Source organism: Parasteatoda tepidariorum, chromosome 8 (assembly GCF_982258835.1).
Source record: "Parasteatoda tepidariorum strain Cologne lab strain chromosome 8, Ptep-v5.0, whole genome shotgun sequence".
Classification (NCBI taxonomy): Eukaryota; Metazoa; Arthropoda; class Arachnida; order Araneae; family Theridiidae; genus Parasteatoda; species Parasteatoda tepidariorum.
The window spans coordinates 29,694,053-29,714,872 of NC_141762.1; the positions used below are offsets into that span (position 1 = coordinate 29,694,053).

Below are 20,820 nucleotides of genomic sequence, written 5' to 3' on the forward strand. Positions count from 1 at the left end.
ATAAATGCACTGTGGAAAATGTAACAAAAGCTAAACATTGATTCATAAATAATGTTAAACATTAATTTATTTTTATACTAATTTTCTTAAAAATAATCACAACAACTAATGGATATTACAATGTAAATGGATACAATAAAATAGATATTATTTCTTTCTGTATATATATGAAGTTCTCTGTATTCAATAAAATTTAAAATTCTAAAAAATTCTAAAAATATTGAAATTTATTTCAATACTATGCTAAATATTTTTTAATAAACTTTTTTTTAAAAGAAAAAACTAGAGTTTTTTACATTTAAGTTTGCATTACTACAGAAATAAACTTAAAAACACTACAGAAATAAACTTAACAACTACAGAATAAAATTAGAAACATTCACAATTCGAAATTAAGCTTTTTAAACTAAAACATTATTGAGACTGAAATAAGAGTATTATAGCAAAGCATTATTACTTCTGAAATATGGTCATTACTATTAAAATAAATGCATCATGGGAAAGGCAACAATTCCAAGATACTTTTTTCTGAAAATAATGTTAAACATTAGTTTACTTATTTTTTTAAAAAAATTGCAACCACTAATGGATATTACAAAATAAATGGATACAACAAAATGAATATTAATTATTTTTGTATATATAAGAAATTTTCTGTATTTAATAAAATTTGAAATTCTATTAAATTCTATAAATATTGCAATTTACTACAATACCTTGCTAAACATTTTTTACGAAGACGTTTAAAAAAAAAGAAAAGTAGATCTGGGCTTATATTCTGTGTTTATTACATTTTAATTTATATTACTGCTAAGATAAATAAACTACTTAAATAAATGTATTATAAGTACTAAAATAAGCGTATGATTTTAATACGCTAAATAGAAATTATTTCCTTCCTTGTATATCAGAAGTTTTCTGCATTTAATAAAACTTAAAATATTATAAAAATGCAAATATTTTGCAATTTTCGTAACAGAATACCTTATTATACTTTATTTTTAATTCACGAACTTTAATTGTTAAAAGCAGATCTGTCAAATTTAGCGTGTTACCTTTGCTTCTAAAAAGGCTACTAAATTTAAGCCATTTTAGTATTAAAATAAGCGTATTAAAATAATACATTATTGCTACTAAAATAAGCTTATTATTGTAATACATGGTTACGACCAAAATTTGTTTTACTAAAATAATTGTATTATATAAAATGTAAACAAAATGAAAGACTGATTTTTCTTTAAGTATGTTAAAAATTAACCTATTTTTTTACTCTTTAAAAATCGTAGTAAATACTAAATATTAATTTATAGTTAACTTTACTTAAAAATGGAATTCTCCCGTCAGAGGACATGCAAAACATTCAACTTTTTACATTTTTGAAAAAAAATTTCCTAGAGCTCTACGTAACTAATCTTCCATGCTCCATTAACCTTTAAATCCTAATTCGCATTATTTTACTAACAAATTATAAACTGCTTAATTTATTTAATTAAAGTTTATATTTACTTCAGATATGCTACGCCAGTTAATTATAGTTCATGAATGAGTATTTCACCCTTCATTAAACGCTAATTCCAATGAAACAAACTAAAGCAGGGCGAAATTCTTCTAAAACTTTCCAGAAATTTCCTTTAGAATAATAATCTTAACAAAAGCACTCCTTTTTCTCTTTCTAGTCCCTCCCAAGTCACTCGAGATCCAAAACCACGTGAACGGAAGTACTCTGGAAGTTCGAGAAGCCGAAAGAATAGCACTCACTTGCATAGCCAGGCACAGTAAACCAGCTGCAAAATTGAAGTGGTATCGAAACGGGGTTCTGTTGCAAGGAGGTATGTAGAAGAGCGAAGTAGTTAACAATTGAGAGTTCTGCTCCATGGTTTTCCTTGAGGAGTGTGAAGTGTTTGCTTAATGTTACAATTGGGGTTGGAAACGATTTAGCATTGCTCCGAGCGGAACGTTAAGCAAAATGGTTATGAGACAATAGATACATTTTAAACTGTTTTAGGAGTCTAAGAGTTTATTTAATGATAAAAGCTGGATATTTTACAAAGTAAATTTTGAAAGGGTGTAGTTTATAATTGCATTGAAAAATCCTGAAATATTATTTGTTTAATATGCATCTTAAAATTTATTAAAACATAACAGGGTATTTTTAAGAATAATAAATACCTAAAAAAGTTTGAAATACATAATTTTGATAACAGCATGAACAAAATCGAAATCTTCATAAAATTAACGAAAGCATAAAGAAAGTATATATTTTCTGTCGTTCAAAAATGTTGAAGAATTTTCTATTTCTTATAAGAAAAACCCCAGACATATTTGTATCAATTTCCTTAATATAATTTTCACTCACAGAGGGGATTTTGTAGATCTGAAAGATGAGTATAAGTTTAGATCGAAACAGTGAATAGTATAGATAGTAAATTCTATGAAATTTTGATCAATAGAATCTATTAAGGAAATAAAATCTTTTTCAACATTATGAAATTAAGTTTAATATAAAAAAAATTTAAAAAAATAAAAAAATAATAATTTCTTCACTAAATATATTCAATAAACATAACATATTTGTTTAATTAAAATACATATTTAATGGCCAAAATAGAACACTTATATCCTGCAAACTACTTTATTTCAAATATCACTTTTGCTTAAAAAATTTTAAGTTTAATTTTAATATGTGTAATATATAATAATTTATAAGGTTAAGTTAATTTTATAGTTTTATACGTTACTACATAATACCTTTATAAAAATAACAATAAAAATATAGTTTGCATCTTATAAAGTTGCCCAATAGTTTTTTATATATATACATACGCTGATCGTCATTACTAATATTATAATGGTAGTTGAAGTATCATCATTAACTTTTGATAACACATAGCCAAACACAGAAGATTTCTGGTTAGTGACGCACAAAACAGCCAATCAAAATTGAGAACGCATGTATGTCAAAAGGTAATAATTTTTAATAATGCTGTCAAAAGATACAAAATACAAGCTGACCTCAAATAAAACTCAGAGGACTTCGAATCAAATAATTAAGAAAACTCTACTACTACGTTAATAAAAAGGAAGATTTATTAACTCAACAGCAAAATTATAACATCGCCATTCCAAAAAAATAAAAAATAAAAAAAAAAAATTAGAAAAAATCTCACACTTGTTACGTTAAGCTATAAAAAAGACCGAACGATTATTTATGCAAACGATTATACGATATATGGGTCATTCTCACAAAAACAGTCATTTTCATGTCCCCAGTATATTTTATGTTTGTTTTACAGCTTACGAAAAAAAAAATTCAGGGAAAGTGTCCTTCAGAATGTAAGCTAACAAAGGAATAAAAATAAAATTATCAATTTTTATTTTTTATTTATTTTAGGTAATTAAAATATACCAATATGTCATTCCCTCACTTGTCCCCACTGCTGATTTAAAAAAAGAAAAAAATTGTTTCTGAAATAATTTTTTTTTTTTTACAAATTCGTGTTTTTTATTTCAGAATACTGAAATATAGAATTCAGAAAATCAATTTTAAATTTAAGTTCTGATAAAAAATATTAACACAGCACTATTTTAAACTTTGTCCCCAGTGTTTCGCGTCATTCCCTCACAACAATGTTTTTATCACCTGCAATCTTCTTAGAATAAAAATATTTTAATAAAAACTTCAGAAGTTAACAACTGGCATCATGGAACAAAATTGCAGTATGTTTCCATCTTCAACTTAAAGAAGCCTTGCTGTGGAATAAATTTGAATGAATCAAACCAGGTAAAATTTTTTACATTTGTCATTCCCTCATGTCATTTTTTAGAGTAAAATAAAATACAACTTCATCGAGAAAATGGATAATTATATGTTGCTTTCTTGTATGAATATAATTGTATATGATTGACTTCAGAAATTAATTAGGCTTAACTGTTATTTTTAAATTTTATTGAATTCGTCATTCCCTCACTGAAGTGAGGGAATGACGTTGAAGTGAGGGAATGATTCAAGATGAGTATATTATTAAATTTTTTTTTGTTCAATCGTGCCAGCAAATTCTATTTCCCAAACCTGTAAAAACTATTAAATATATAAGAGTAAATTATAATAAATATCAGATATACTTAGTATGTTATCATTTTCAAACTTTAGGTAGATGTAACTTAGATAAAAACATGTATTAAAATAAAATATCATTCCCTCACTATTAGTGTCATTCCCTCACATTTTAAATAGCGAAAATAATTTATTTACTTATTAATTAATTTGAAAAATAAATTAAAAAATTAATAAATTAATTTATTAAATTAATTAATTAATTTATTAAATTAATTAATTAATTATTAATTATTATAAATTAATTAATTAGAAATTAATTATTTAAAAAATTTATTAATTTAAATATTAAGTATATTTTATAGGATATATACTTTCTTTATAATGCCATTACATATTTCTATTAATATAAAAAGTTTCAGAGCTTTTTATTCACTTTACTTTTTCGGGATTTTATGAACTGAAAAATGACAGTTTTCGTGAGAATGACCCATATGATTATTATGAACTTAACTTTATGCAAACGATTGCTTATCACGTCATTAGATAAAAGTGTCATTAACGCAATATTATCCATTGTTTATTAATAATTTTGAGTGGAATGTAAAAAAATAGTTGTTCTAAAGTTTTATAATAAAATGTTTGTTTTGATAGAACGCAGTTATTTATTTTAGAATTCCAATATATTTTAATAGCTCTGATAAATCGAGTAGAGTTATTAGAAGCACGAATCATCACTCTCTCAAAAAACTATTTACATTCCGAATTATCAAAGTATATTGAACAGAATTTACTTTAAAATACTTATATCTTTTATAAAAAATGGATCGCCATGAATATCTTAGATGATATCAACAGTGGCATAGAGCTGAACATGATTTAGCTGCATAAAATTAACTGGAAAATAATCGTAGTGCTATCCATACGCGACGGCGGAATGCGTGGCGAAGAAACGTTGAAAAGTCAAGACATTTAAATGAAAACGAATACCTTGGTATACTTACGAATACTTCTGATTGAAACTAAAATATTTTGTCAGTTGACAGTATTGAAGTTAATTGAGCAATTACTTGCAATGGTATTAGCTTTTGAAATATTACTTAGAATCAACTTATTAATATTACATGTTTTAATTTGTTTGTAATTTTTGTAAAGCTTTTTTTTCGTGAGGTTTTAATTGTTTTTAGTTTAAAATTTAAATTACTGGGGGGGGGGAGATAAAGCACCATATAGGGAGCGTCCGGCATCCTTTTAGATCAACAATGATTTGAGTTAGGCTCTACCACGCGTGCTTCGGATACGGAGATAAATCTTCAGCTAATGCCCTATAGTAATGTGTTAAATAATATTGCTTCCTCTCTTTATATATGTTTATAATATTGTTTGTATTGAAATGGCTTTATATAAGTTTATAATGTTGAAAATAAGTTCCTCTGACATTTTATAATCCTATCATATTCTCTCTATGTGATGTTGGTGCAGAAAAATTACCAGCTAATCTCCAGGAAAACGACTTTAAGTTTATTCGCGAAGCGAACGAAAATGTAATTGCGTAGCAATTATCGGGGGTTGGCGAGCGGTAGTGAGCAGGGGTGGAGCCCTCCAGTATAATATAAGAAGAGAGTGAAATGATAACAAATAGCCAATCACAGAACACTTGCTGTTAGTAACGCACAAAAGAGCCAATTAAAATTAGGAACGCATGTGCGTGAAAAGGTAAAATTTTTTAGTAATGCTGCTTGCTAAAATTTTACAACTAAACTTACCATTTAAAGCTGAGTAGATCCAGTTTTTTCTCATTCATTTCAACATTGTTTTGGTTGTCATCAGCATAAAATTAACAAAAGTCGTAAAGGTATTGTTTTTCCTTAAATATTTTTGTATCCCTAACTTAAAGTTATTTTCCAGTACTGCTATGATTGGCGAAAATATTAAAGTATGGTTGTAAACTCATCAAATTTGTTTGAACAATATAATGTTATAAGAATATAAATGTTATTTTAAAAAATGATTACTTCGAAAAATCACTTCTGTTCATTTCTGTTCTGTTCAATTGTTTATAATACTAACAGATAGTAATATTTGGACGTGGGTAGTAGAGGCACAAAGCAAGCAAACAGAATTTCTTTAAGTATGTTCATGTTAAGTGAATAATTTTAACTTTATATATATATATATATATATATATATATATATATATATATATATATATATATATATATATATATATATATATATATATATATATATATATATATATATATATATATATATATATATATATATATATATATATATATATATATATATATATATATATATATATATATATATATATATATATATATATATATATATATATATATATATATATATATATATATATATATATATATATATATATATATATATATATATATATATATATATATATATATATATATATATATATATATATATATATATATATAAAATATTAAACTAAGCAAAGTTAATTGGGAAAACCTGATATAACATCATGAAGCTTAAAAACATCTATTAGATTGGAAATTCTCGAAAATTCTAAAGCGTAATTTAAATAATGATTTCATTTTAATTAATTTTTAAATTCGTCTAAGCAAAATATTAAAATCTAATAATCTTTTGTGATAAACATGAGGGTAATTCCTTAGTGTATATTTTTTGTCATATATGAAGAAACCGTACATCAAGTTATAAAAAGACATGAATTAATAAAAATTAAAATATGTACTCTGTACGTGTTGTTATGTTGTAAAGTTTATAATATTTGAATTCTTAGAAATAATTCGAAATCTCCTTTAAATGCACGAATAAAGTAAATTAAGTTCGAATATTATTTCCTATGAGGGTAACAGATACATTAGCAAACGATTTTCCCAAGATATTTTTATTTCTACGTGCAATTTATTTATGGATCTATTTTTTTCACGCTAAAAGAATTCGTTTCTTTATCAGGAATCAGATATAAAGAAAGGATACTAACCATTTAGCAAATGATTCAATAAACACCATAAAATAAATGAACCGATTTAAACGGAATAAACTCGTAAAACGATGCACAACTTCATTACTTTTAGCTGAAAGTACCGATTTAAATCACCGATGATTCCGATTTTCAGTAAATAAAATTTTTCTTATCAGTATATAGAAAAATTATGTCATTTCTTGTTGCAGAAAATTGTATTAATATTTTTTTAATGAGAAATGCAGGAGAACAATCGATTGTTGATAAATACCACATACTTTTCTTCAAATATTATTTATTTAATTCATTATTACATTTTGAGGTATATTAGATTTGAAATAAATGCATAATGCTCTTTTTTTATTAAAAACTTGATGTCTTTAATGCTTTTAATAACTCTAGTAAGAAATATAAAATTTTTAGTTTTACTGTACGAATAAACTTTTTGAAACTTAACTATTACGAAATAATCTATTAAATTTTCGTCGAGCAGCAGGAAATTTTAATCTCATTACTCAGTAAAAGTCAACATAAAATTGCTCAATTTATATGCAATCTGTTCCATTTCAGTTAAAAGAAATCTATTCAAAACTAAATTTTATATTACGGCATAAAACAGTCAAAGAAGTAAATTTTTACTAATATATTTGAAAACACAAACACTGAAACTTTGCAAAACCATTTTATAAAAAAGTTAGCTCTCAGGCACTCAAGTAACTATTTAATCTAATTAAATTTTTTAAGATTCATGATGGGCGAATCTATTATAGATGATGGAATATATTAATTTGCATTTTTGTTTCAAATGACTTATTAGTAAGTTAAATAAAGTTGGTTTTGGAAAACTTTAAATAAAAGAGAATTATTCGTGAAAGTATATATATAAGTAATATTATTTAGAGAGAAACACGCGCATTTTTTTCTTGATTGTAATACAAAATTTAAATTAAACTGGGAGGCTTCGCCCCCTGCTCGCTGGTGCTCGCCAACCCCCGGAACTGCTATCGCAGTTCATTTCGGATTGCTTCGCAATCCGATGCTCGCTTTACTCGCTCATTGGATACGTTCTTAACGTCTAGCTTTTGTATACTTTTTTGAACACTGAAGTTCCGAAAACTTTTCACTGTAGAAAATTCAAAACCTGTACATTTCAATATTAATTTCAAATTGCAAACAGTTCACATATTTTTCTTAATCACACTATTCTAAATTTCAGTTGTTGAGAAAAGTAACTGTTGTAAGTTTTGTTTTAAAGTCTTTCCCACAAAAGGGCTAAAGCCATGTGTTGTAAAACAATATGAAATAGTAGTCTGCCACTGAACGCCGGATGTAAAGATAATATAACAAAACGTGGAATAGTAAAGCGCTCAATTCAAAATAATTCAAAATAAAATAGCAATAGCATAACACTTCTCATTTCTGCCAATGAAAAGGAACTATTTCAGTACTCATAACCAACAAACCGTTTTTTTCTCGGTGACAATCGGAGATAGATAGACATATGATGCTCACTACGTGCTCTTGCGCACCGAAGTCTATCAATTAAAACGTATTAGCGTTTTATATAATATGGATTAGCCATATGATGCTCACTAGGTGCTCTTGCGCGCCGAATCCAATCAATTAAAAATGAAAACTGCTGCCAGCGCGAGAAAAGAAATATCATCGGTTTTATTGATACATACATACGTAACGTATTAGCGTTTTATATAATAACATTGTAAATATTAATGCAAATTAATTACTATTATAAATGTAAATGTTTTATTGGTAATAAATGCCTATCTGTATAAAATTCGTTTATTTTGTTTCAATAATAGATTTAAATAAGAAATTTATTTCGAAAAGGATTGGAAATTTTTTCTTAAAATAAGCAGTGGGAAATTTTTTTTGACTAAGATCTTTGATTTTATTTCGATTGAATTGACATAGAAATGTTTCAACTTACTTTTTACCTTTTGCAACAGTTTGTAAGTTGCCCTAATTTTCTGTGTTTTCGTCAATAAAATTTTATTCAGTGGCAAGATAGCCCATGGAGGGACAAGGCCTACAGTTCCCATTCCAGTTTTCTTGACGGTGGGCTTTGGGATGCAGGCGAACATGTTCCAGTTGGGTGATCAACTAATCACGAAACCCCCTTTGTTTTGCCCCCAAGCGTGCTTGATACTCATTCTATTAACTTACTGAAGGGGTGGAAGGCAAAATCAACCTTGCCCTGTCAAAGGATCGAACCCAAGATCTATGGCAAGAGAACGCAAAGCACTACCACTCAGTCACCGAGTCATTCATCATTAATTCCTTCAAAAGTGGTTCATCATAAATAGTTCAATCAAAATCATCATTAGTTCCAAAAAAAATTGTAATAAATTATAAGTTGAATAACTATAGTAATATTTATTCAACTAATATTTCTGTTACTCTAATTTCAATCAATTCTTATTTACTGATCAATTCCAAATCGCTGCTGAGCCACTCAATAATGACTTATCAGTATAGATTTATGTGTTCAAAGTAGTTATTCTTGTAGTTCTAGTAAAACATAATTATGTATTTTACTTGATTATGTTCTTTTATTTAACATATGGGGATAATGCCAAGTAACTGTCTTCCATTGGTGTCAATACATTTTTATCGGTCAAGAAATAACAGAGTACTAGGAGGCTTCGCCCCCTGCTCGCTGGCGCTCACCAACACCCGGAACTGCTTTCGCAGTTCATTTCGGATTGCTTCGCAATCCAATGCTCGCTTTACTCGCTCATTGGATACGTTCTTAACGTCTAGTTTTTGTAAACTTTTTTGAATACTGAAGTTCCGAAAACTTTTCACTGTAGAAAATTCTAAACCTGTACATTTCAATATTAATTTGAAATTGCAAATAGTTCACTTATTTTTCTTAATCACACTATTCTAAATTTAAGTTGTTGAGAAAAGTAACTATTGTAAGTTTTGTTTTAAAGTCTTTCCCACCAGAGTGTTAAAACCATGTGTTGTAAAACAATATGAAATAGTAGTCTGCCGCCGGATGTAAAGCATCGGCTTTGATGATGATAATTTTGTATTTTTAATTCTCTGAAGGGCGCCACCTTAATAATATGGAATTTGTAAAATAAATGTATATATTTTTGATGGTTGATGAAGCCCATCATTTTGTGTTTTCATCAGTGTTCAGAAGCAGAACAACTATATGTTTTTTATTTTATCACAAAAATATAAAATGTATAAAAAACAAAGAAAAGAGTAAGAAAATGAGTATAGTCATAGAAAAAGTTAAAATTATAATATAGTATTTGTCAGTTAAAATAAAAAATTTTGTTTAAGTCATTGCTAACAATTCAAATTTTTCTGAGGCAACTCTCAACCTCTAAATATTATTTTTTTTATGTACACATTTCTAAATGTCAGTATTCAACCACAAAACAACTTAAAGTCCTCAAATTTAGCATGAAGTTGTAAAATGTAATGAAAGAGGGTCATAGCAATAATGTAAGTAGAAGTAAAGTTAGTACTGTAAAATTAAAGCAATATTTTTAATCAATGAGCCAAGTTCTTCAAGAAGCAGTTGTAGAAGTAGGTTGTTTATTTAAAACTTTTTATAGAATTTCTTTAAGAACACAATTGTTAATTTGAGCATTTGGCGATACAACACTTTTAGAATTGAAGGATTTGTTACGTCAAGCGCTCAGGTATCATGATTTTGATCTAGTTGCGCTTCTATGTCATTTTGATTTATGTTGCTAAGTTAACTTTCAAAAAATTCTATGGCTGGCAACAGCATTTTTATTTTTAAAGTTGTTTATTTTTATTTCTTTTAGAATTCGTTATTTTTTTAGCGAAATGTTTTTTAACCTAACAGAATTCTTTGCCGACTGTTTTCTCTATGAATGAAGAAAATAAAGTAAATATTTAACTGTTGTGAGAAGAATCTTATTTAGTTGTACAAAGTACTTCAGCCAAAATTTGGAAGCCACGTAAGAGAATTATATATATTGGATCAGAAACACATCATTAAAAGGCAGAATGCTTTGGTGTTTTCAAAACAAAGCAAACGTTGCCACCGGCAGAAAAGAAATACGGTCAAAATTTGGGAGCCACGTAAGAGAATTATATATAATAGATGGTCTAGTTTTCTAACATGAAGACCCATATTTCCTTGGAATTTCATCAGTATACGATAAATAAAAATTATAAAAGTATTGCTTCTCTGAATTTAAATTTAAAACTTGTCATTTAATTTTAGAATTTACATTAGTAAAATTATGCATTGTTTGATATGTTTTTTTTTTTTAATTATTCAGGATCTTATCACCCCAGAGAAGAAACAACTGGTGCTAAAATACATACGACCTTGAGTACCATAACCATTTATGTTATCATGGATGATAATGGAGCTACATATTCATGCGAAGCGATACATCGAGCTTTAACCTATTCTTTAAAATCCAAGATAACTATAAATGTATTGTGTAAGTATTTTGTTATTATCTATACCTATGCATTGTCTGATTTAATATATTTAAAAAAAGCTACATTTTTAATAATTTTGGAGTAGAATATAACTACATACGTGCACATTCCTAAATTCTAGTGTACTGTATTGTATAGTGCCACTTATATTATCGCCAAATTGCTCGCCAGGAAGGGCAATGTTGTTCCATTTCTGACATCTCTAATATTTTACTGTCAATTTTATTATTTTTTTAGTTTTACGTTACATTTTTGTGGACATGTTTTTAATTTTTCTTTTTTGCTTTACGTTTTCAATGTCATTTTATTTATCAGAGAGTTGCATGTAAGTGCGATTACCTCTAAAAAAATAAAATAAATAAAAATTAAAAAACACAGGTTTTGCCAAAAAAGCGTTTCGAAGTTTTTTTCCCTTCAATTCCTATGTCATATTCGTATTTTTGTTGTTATATTTAACATTTTAAGTTCCTATAACTGATTGGTATAATTACTTCCAAAGCTAAAAACAACAAGATTTGTAATTTTTGTTTTTACTTTTGTTCTTCTTTTGCATATTAAATGGTATGACATGGTGAAGCACAAAATTTGCAATATATTCAAGTTTTACCAAGTTTTTTTTCCTCTCATTTCCTATATCAAGCTCATATTTTTGGCTGCATTTAGCATTTTAAGTCAGCTAGTTGGATAAAATAATGGGTTCATGCAAGTACTTTGAAACCTGAAAATTAAAAAAACTTTATTTATTTTTTTATTTTGAATTTCTAATTTAAAATTTAGCACATTTTTGCGTATTAAATGGTAAAACAAATTTTGAAATATTTGGTTAAAAAATAAAATGTATATCAACGTGTAATCTGCTTCAACATCGGCTATTTAGTTATGAATCTTTTCACAGTTCAGCAATTTATATCCAAACAAATAAGAAGGAAAAAAAATCAATAAGAACTAAAGAAACTCTGAATTTCTTTGCAATTTGGCGTAATTTCAGCTATTTGTCATCAAATAATCTTTTCATATCCCTCATAGAATATAGGAAATTGCATTATGCAAAGAAGCTGACTGATTTATGAATAAATTATGCATTTCTCTACATTTTAATACAAATTTCTTTCCTTCCACCCACCCCTTTTAGCTCTTTTCAGTTCACTTCTAATAACCATCAATCCTTCTTAAAAAACGCTCAGTCACGATTAGTATCCTCAAACGATTCAACAAAGAACATTTCGGCAGCTGTTCTTCTTCTTCTCTTTTGCTATTTTTAGTTATGTTTTTTTTTTATTATTTCGCTCTTTTTTTCTTTCTGAAATGTAGTAGTGGAGAACGAGGCATTTCCAAATGTCTTTTCGAATCAATTTTGAATCGGAAATTTTCCTTTCTTTAACGGAAGAGGAAACAATTTCTTGAAAATCGAACTAACGGTATCATTATCTACCTCTTTTTGGCGTCCTTGCAATAATGCTTCTGTATGTGCTTCAAAATCACCCGTTTCGAAGTATGAAATTCCCTAATAGGAACTAGTGATAGAGCATATTACTTTTTTTTAAAAATTATATTGCCCATCAGAATTGCAATTTACTTAACCAGGACTTAAAAAACATATTTTTCCATTCCACACATCAATTATGAGTACAAATTATCAATTTGCTTTAAATATCAATTTAGTACAAGTTGCACTAAAAAGCTGCGATGGCTCAGGTGATAGAGCTTTTGCCTTTCAATGAGGTAAACCGGGTTCGAATCCATGCGATGGCCGGTCGATACGAATCCGCCTCCGGCTTGCACCGACCACAATGCTGACGTGAAATATCCTCAGTGGTCGACAGATCATGGTTTAGAGTCTACTTGCAGTCATTTTTATTTTTTTTATATAAATGTACGCATTATTGTCATCTTTATTGTCATCTGTATCATCTTTTGTGCAGTTATGAATTTTGTAATGGTTTACTTTTGTGCCGAGTTTTGTGCGAGCTAGACTATCGTCCAGACGTGGACTATACGGTTAAGGGTTTTGCAAACCTAGGTACGTGTCCACGTCTAGAAGAAAAGAAAAAAAAAGTCCACTTGCCGTCAGGATAACAGTTGGAGGTTCTCGCAGTCTTCCTCTTATGTAACGCAAATGCGAGTTGGTTCCATCAAAAAGTTCTCCACAAAGGCAAATGTCTTTCAATACTTGATCTAAGATTTTCCTTCTCTTCTAGATTGAGTTTAAAGCAACGGAGTTGAACATAAGTAGTCGTGAGCCCAAAAATTGGGTCAGTTGTTCAATGACGGTTATATAATAAAATAAGAAGCTGCCCTAAACATTCTTCAGTTTTAAAGTTTGCACACTATCAGGTTTGCACTCAGTTTACTTCCACACATAAATTCGCATTAAATGTTCTTTAGCACAGATCTCCTTCTTTTCATATATTCACATGGGCTAATTTACCCCCGGTATATCCTTTCTTGTTTACGACTTTTTGAGAATCTATGAGCTCTTGGACATAAGCCTGATCTCGAGGAATACGCCCTAAAGGCAAAATTTCTTTTGATTTCATTGGCTCAAACTACAATTCCATCGCATAATGCTGTTTCTGCTGAAATTTCGCCGATGTAAAGATCTAATAATCAAGTCCAAAAATGTTTTTTTTTCTTTTTTAGGAGAGGAGATAAATGGAAAAACCTTCAAACTTAAAAGATTGCAAAAAATCAAAGTTTACATAACATTTTGAATGGAAACAGCATAATGATATATTTACCAATACAGGACCTCACTTATGCTAATTATTTAGTGCAGAAGATATTTTTGAACAAGAAATTCAAATAAAAAACTTTTTCTGAACAAACATATCTCTTTTTGACCGAATTGAATTCTTGTCTTTCATATGAGCTAATCTCTATCTGGGAAAAATGATCCCAATCTAAATGGTTTTTCCAGGAAAGATGTTAATGTTAATGTTAATTTTACTAATGTTAATGTTAATCTTAATGTTAATTTTACTTTTTGCGTATTTCGCCAAATCTATGGAACTTTTTAAATGAATTGAGCAATTATTTGGGCACAACTATAAAATTAAGCAAAGATAATTCCATGCAAAAATATTTAACAATGATTTATTATTTTTTACTTTTTTTGTATATTAATAGTCTAAATAACTTGAATTGGAAGGTATATAATTTTTAACATCATTTTATAGAATATATCTTCATATCTTAATATTCGAATGAACTCGGTTGAATCGTTCCTCAGAAGGGGAATTTCACATACATAATATATTAGATAAATACATAAATAAAAGAAGGAAAGAAATTAAAAATTAAAAAAAAGAAAAAAAATTAAAAATCAACAAAAGTAATTATTAAAATAAGAACGAAAATATAAAATCTTATCATCAGCTCACACGATTATATCCGTAAAAATAGTGCTTGCCAATAATGTAATAATACATCAATACAGTAGTGTGAAGAGCACCAAAGAAGGGATTCGAAAATAAATTACAAGGAATTATAATATTATAAGGAGAAGTAAATAAATCTTTTATATATATATATATATATATATGTAATAACAGGGCTCCAACCCTGTTATCAGTGTTGTATTTAGCTTGAAATAATTGCAGTCTTCAGCCATCATACGTTCTAAACAGGTTTATTAAATGTAGGCTGGTATTGCTAACAGTTGACGTCCACGCTCTCTACGGGAGGGGAATGGACAAGACTCCGGACAATTCCGGCACAGCTTATTTGGATCACATCATGATGAAAAGGACACGCAAAACTATGCGTTCTTACGTTTTATACCAACATAGATTTGAAGTAAAAAGGCACATTCGTACATTCCTTGTATCCTTACGCATTAAGGAAAATCATTTCTGCTTCCTTATATGGAATTGAAAAAGGGAACGATTCTAAAAATAACTCTTCCCTTGAAATATAAATCTATTTATATTTCAATGGTATGTTTTCAGCCTTGAATTCCCAAAATAGAATCTCTCTACACTTATTCTTTAACAAAGACATTTTATGAAAACGAAAGAGTTTTAGTTCTTTTATTAATACAAAAGTATTTAATTTTTGTATTACATCCCCCCCAAAAAAAATTTTGGTGAGCCAAAATAAAAAAAATTTAGAATACTTTAAATTTAAAATTTTTAGGTTGGTACGACTGTTCCTTTTTCCCTACTACAAACAACATCTTTTCAATTATGAGAAGAAAAAATATTATTTACAATGACAAAAATATGAAAAACATGATTATGCAATTTATCTATTTAGTAACTAAACAGAAAGAAAAATTAAACATTTATATAACTAATCTACTAAAATTTTCAAAAATTTTTCACACAAAAATATACAACTTTTTATGGAAACGAACTGCTATTGTTAAGCATATATATATACTTAACAATCAAGTTATAGTCATTTGAGTTTACAATTATTCAAATTATCATCAAGTCTTATTACAGTATGAAAACAAATAAATAACTAATCAATATAGTATATTCTCTAACAAATATTATAATTGCGTTTAAAAAAAGCTGTTGCTCACTTAGCAAATATAACTAATGATACGTTTCGCCTAGTGCAGTATTGATCGAAACAGTGTTATCCGAATTTATCGTGCCTTGGTAACAATTATGTTTTGCTCGAACTTTCGTTTGCTTAAAATGAAAACATCAGATTTTTCAGATGCAAATTTCATAGATTGATTGAAGACACTGAAAATACATCCCACAATATGAACGTTTTGTATGAAACTTCCTGATTGCTCTAGCTTAGATATTCTTGTAAATAAACATATGTTTGTCGCATATATTGCATTGCGTTTACTAGGGAAACTTTTATTTTTGAAGATAAATAGAAAGAAATAAGTTTGCGGTTTTTCATTCACTCAGTGGAAGTTTTCTAAAAATATCTATTCTACACTGATTAAAAAGGTTTTCAAATTTTTCAGTTCTTTACCGTCTATGGAAAAACCATAAACTTATCTTTTAATTGTTAAAACTAAATTGACAAAATTTTGCAATTGCGTCATGATAGAACATGATATTAAAACCATTTAATCGTTAAAATTTACTTTATAGTTTTGTATTTTTTACTTTGTGATAATAAAAACTATAATTTTGAAAACAGAATTTCCGAATAACCATTTCGAAATGATAGAAAAATTGTTAAAATAATGGTTTGTATACCATTCATTTTGATTTTATTAATCTGAATTATGAGGGGTTTTTTTAATACGAAAAATGCAATTGCCATGCAGTATGGTAATTTTGCTAGAATTTTTCTCTCTGTTTATGTGTAAATGAACATTGAAGTTTAGATTTAACATATGCTACAATAGACGCAAAATGTTATAAATAACCAATATCATAAAATATTCGTTTACTCTTTCCTAGCTTTTTTAGACCGTTATTATAGCTCGTTGTTATCCCTATATACATAATTTAAGAACAATTAAATAAACATATGAAACACTCTAAATTACTTTTGAAACAAAAAATATTAAAAACGTATTGCATATATTAAAATTTTCTGACCCCAAGATTTGAACATTGATGTAATTACTATATCTGATCTCAAACAAATAGTTTTTAACGCTAGAAAGACGTAACATTGCTGTCTACCTGGAAAATCTGAAGGGGTCAATCTTGCTGCTTCCAGATTATTATTTCTTTTGGTGAAGATCAATTAGACATCCAAGCTCTTAACATATTAATCTAATATGAAACATATTAAAGACTTTGACATCAAAATTCTATTGTATTTTATTCGATTTAATTAATGATCGTTCTCTGGTTCTGGTCAGAAGTATGATCTGTGGATAAATGAATGGATGTATGAATGGGTCCGCCCTTTAATACGGGCTGTGATGTGTATGTAGCAGAAGTCATATTCTTGGTAATAGATGGTGCCACTGAAAAACAAGAAACACACCCTCTGCCTTAAATTCGCTTAGGTTCTACAAGCAGGCTTGCTGATATTGGCAAGTGGCATATTAGAAACAACACAACAACAACACATCAGACGAAAGCTGCAATGCATATTAAGCATTTTTTTAACAAATAAAAGGTAGTGGGAGCCGTTCTTGGCGGTTTACAACCATTGCAGGCTCTTATATCGATGAATATTGCTCTTAGACAACCACACATGTCACTGATAACTAGTATTTCTTAAATCCCAATATTTAGACAGCAAAAATAAAACTATATCTCTTATAACTATTTTAAGATACTTATGCTTGCTTCTAAAACAGCTATATTTCTAATTTACTTTTTAAAAAAGGGTTAGGTATAATGATTTTTCGTCAGGAAAAGAACTTCAAAAATATTCACGAAACTTTCTACTTTTTAACCAATACTAGTTTTTTTCCATAAAAAAAATATAAAGAAAATCTAGTTGTAAATATCAGCACTTGTACACTGTTAGACTGTTTCTTCTGAAATTACGATGAAATTACTGGCAGGAGTCTTTCTATCCAATTAACCATTAAGTTTATGATTTTAAATTTTTTTTTCTACCTTTACGGTTTTGAAACTGTTTACAACGGATACGGTTAAAAAACTGTGAATACAAAACTATACCGTTTTGTAACCCTTTACAACTATCACAGTTTCTAAACCATAAAAACAATACCTAAATGGACATTGAAGCTCAGTGAGTGCTGCGCCTCAGTGGGTGAATACTAGTCTTGTATTCTAATAGTCCAGGGTCACGGATTGTAGATTGCGGGCCACTGGAGACACATCATATATTGAAGTAATAAAAGAAGTAATGCGTCAATGCTGGGATTCGAACCCCTCTTCAGTCGGCCATATGATACACCGATTGGCCTTCTCAGCTATAATATGTACTAAACTTCATAAAACAAAATAGCTTCCTAAGATGGGCATAGTTGGCTTGAATAGAATTCTGATTGTTAAACCATATTAGGTAAAATAATCAACATTTAACAGTTTTATCTTCTTTTTTTGTGGTTATTTAACTGTTTTGGTTAAATATGGTAAAATAACAATTAAATAAAATGGTACTCAATCGTTTTTAAAAGGGAGTATATAATAATGCAAACTAAAGAGAATATTTTTTACCTAACATCATAAATCATTTGAATTAAATTACTTTTTTTTCCGTCAAATCTCCAAAAAGAAGATATTCCAATCTATTGAAAACGCTAAAAAAAGGAAATAAATGCAATGGAATAAGACCTTTACCCGTTTCTTCCCAAATAAACCTAAATTTATCCAAGCTTGTGTAATGTTGGGCTAGATATGTGTAATTTGATTTGAAGTAGAATTATCCATTTATAGGTGTATACATTTGCATAGAATCAGCATATTTAACTATCAATTTCAGATATTTAAATAAGGGTTTGGATACTGCCTATGTTACGCAGACGCATTAATGTGACTCGACATTTTAAGTTAATGGGCTTTAACATCGGGGTTCAAAGAGTATCCATCTATTTACAGTTTCTAGTACAGCACAGGGGATAATTTAAAATCGAATTAAGTTTCTTACAATTTTTTAATATGATTCATTCGTATTAAATTCTTTGAAAGAACTCTTTTACGCGATATGTTGAGATTTAAAAAATCTTTCTTTTGTGTTTCAATACACATGAGATTCGTAATTAATTTCACTTATATTTTATAATTTAGCAATAGCTAAAAAAGTATTTCGCACAATTACTAATTTTAACACTTCCTTATTCAATTTATTCCCAAATTGATTTTTGTCCAAAACTTTGTTAATATTAAATATTTAGTAACTTCAAATCCACTATAAATTGCGGAACATCCTCTCTTATAAAATTTTGATGACACAGAGGTTTTAAACTAAAAGTTTGTTTGAGTAAACTTTTGTATAAAAACAATTATTGTGAAAAGAAAAAAAATGAGGATTAATAACTTAATTTCGAAGTGACACTACAGCCAGCAATAGTAAAATTTTCAATACCAAGACAGTGTAAATTACCATATTACTGCAACCAAAGAATATACACGGGGAAGAAATCTAGCTTCCTTAGGCATAATGTAAGCCAATACTCAAAGGTTAGGTTCGGTCTCGGTGTACAAAGGAGAAAACAACATTTAGGTGCACAACAGCAGAGGTAACGGGTTTGCACCCTTTTCTCCTCCCAACCACCACTGGGGTTGGGGATGAAGAAGAAAAGTTTTTTCTTTTTATTTATGATTTCTTCCGCATTTTCACACTATTGATAAACAGAACTGTTCTATTAATTAAGATATTTCTTTAAATATACATTTATAATATCCATGTTGATTAAATCTACTAACACATTTATTGTTGTTGTGGCTTATCCTCCAAATGCCTGACAAGGTCCATCAGACCATTGCTCTTAAGGAAATCGAGGACCAGAAGGGAGGATGAGTATAGTTTGTCTAAAATAAGTACTCCTCCAGACATTCGTCTGGACCTGCGAAGGGTGACTATGGTAAAGAGGTATGACTATTTCAAGTAGGAGTGCGGGGTTACTGTTTTGGAGTGGTTTCAAGTCGGGTCGGCGAGAAAAAGAGAATCTCTTCGGTCTAATGTTTTAGTTCCAGAGTGAAGCTACCTTCCCTAAAATGCTCCATTCTTGTTTCCATAGCACCAGACGGCCTCAGACTTTGTGGCGGGAGGAGTTCTTAGCTTAGACAAACTATATATGTCCACTCTGGAAAGTCTCAAACAGTCCAGGATGTAAACTAACACATTTTGACGTAGAAAGAAAGAATAAAATGTCAGTCAGCAGGATTCGGGGTAAGCAACCATACATGTAGAGTTGTCTAACAACCGGCTCATAGATGACGTATCTCCTGACTGTCACTTTACTTCGTATGCGCATGCGCTGATCTCATGATGCTACATATGATGCTCTGCTTAATCTAAATACGTTGCTTAACCTGAAGTTGCTTTTCTATCATAGCGAACCACAAAGAACGATTCCCGCGTTAGTTACGTATTCATAGAGCTGGACTTCATCTCCTATCTACATTCTTTTCTTCAACCACCCTCAAATTTCAGGCATAGTCTAAGGAAAAAAAATTGCATTTGAATTCCACTATATGCGTCATATTTATCTTTATTGGCGATTTTTGGAACTAAACATTTTTTCGCCGAATCTTTATCATAACGCTCTTAAGTCTTTTTGACCAAATCGTTATTATTTCAATAATAAGGTTGTACAACATATGTCTCTTAGTAAGCTCAGTTTAAATATAATAACCCATGTACATTTTTTTTTTTTGGTTTATGTGGTAAATTAAAATATTTTTTTATGCCTTGCATAAGTTATTTGCTTCTGGTTTTTAATTTATTTATGATGTGCGCCAAA

The 20,820-nt window shown here is 28.6% G+C and overlaps 1 protein-coding gene across 1 annotated transcript in view; it reads left to right on the forward strand.

The window, feature by feature from the left end:
- Positions 1 to 20,820, forward strand: part of LOC107441037 (nephrin) — a 353,729-nt gene that overhangs the window by 182,887 nt on the left and 150,022 nt on the right. Inside the window, exons 5-6 of the mRNA XM_043050259.3 lie at positions 1,677 to 1,829; positions 11,336 to 11,503. Coding sequence (XP_042906193.1) covers positions 1,677 to 1,829; positions 11,336 to 11,503 — 321 coding nt within the window. The remainder of the gene's footprint in view (positions 1 to 1,676; positions 1,830 to 11,335; positions 11,504 to 20,820) is intronic.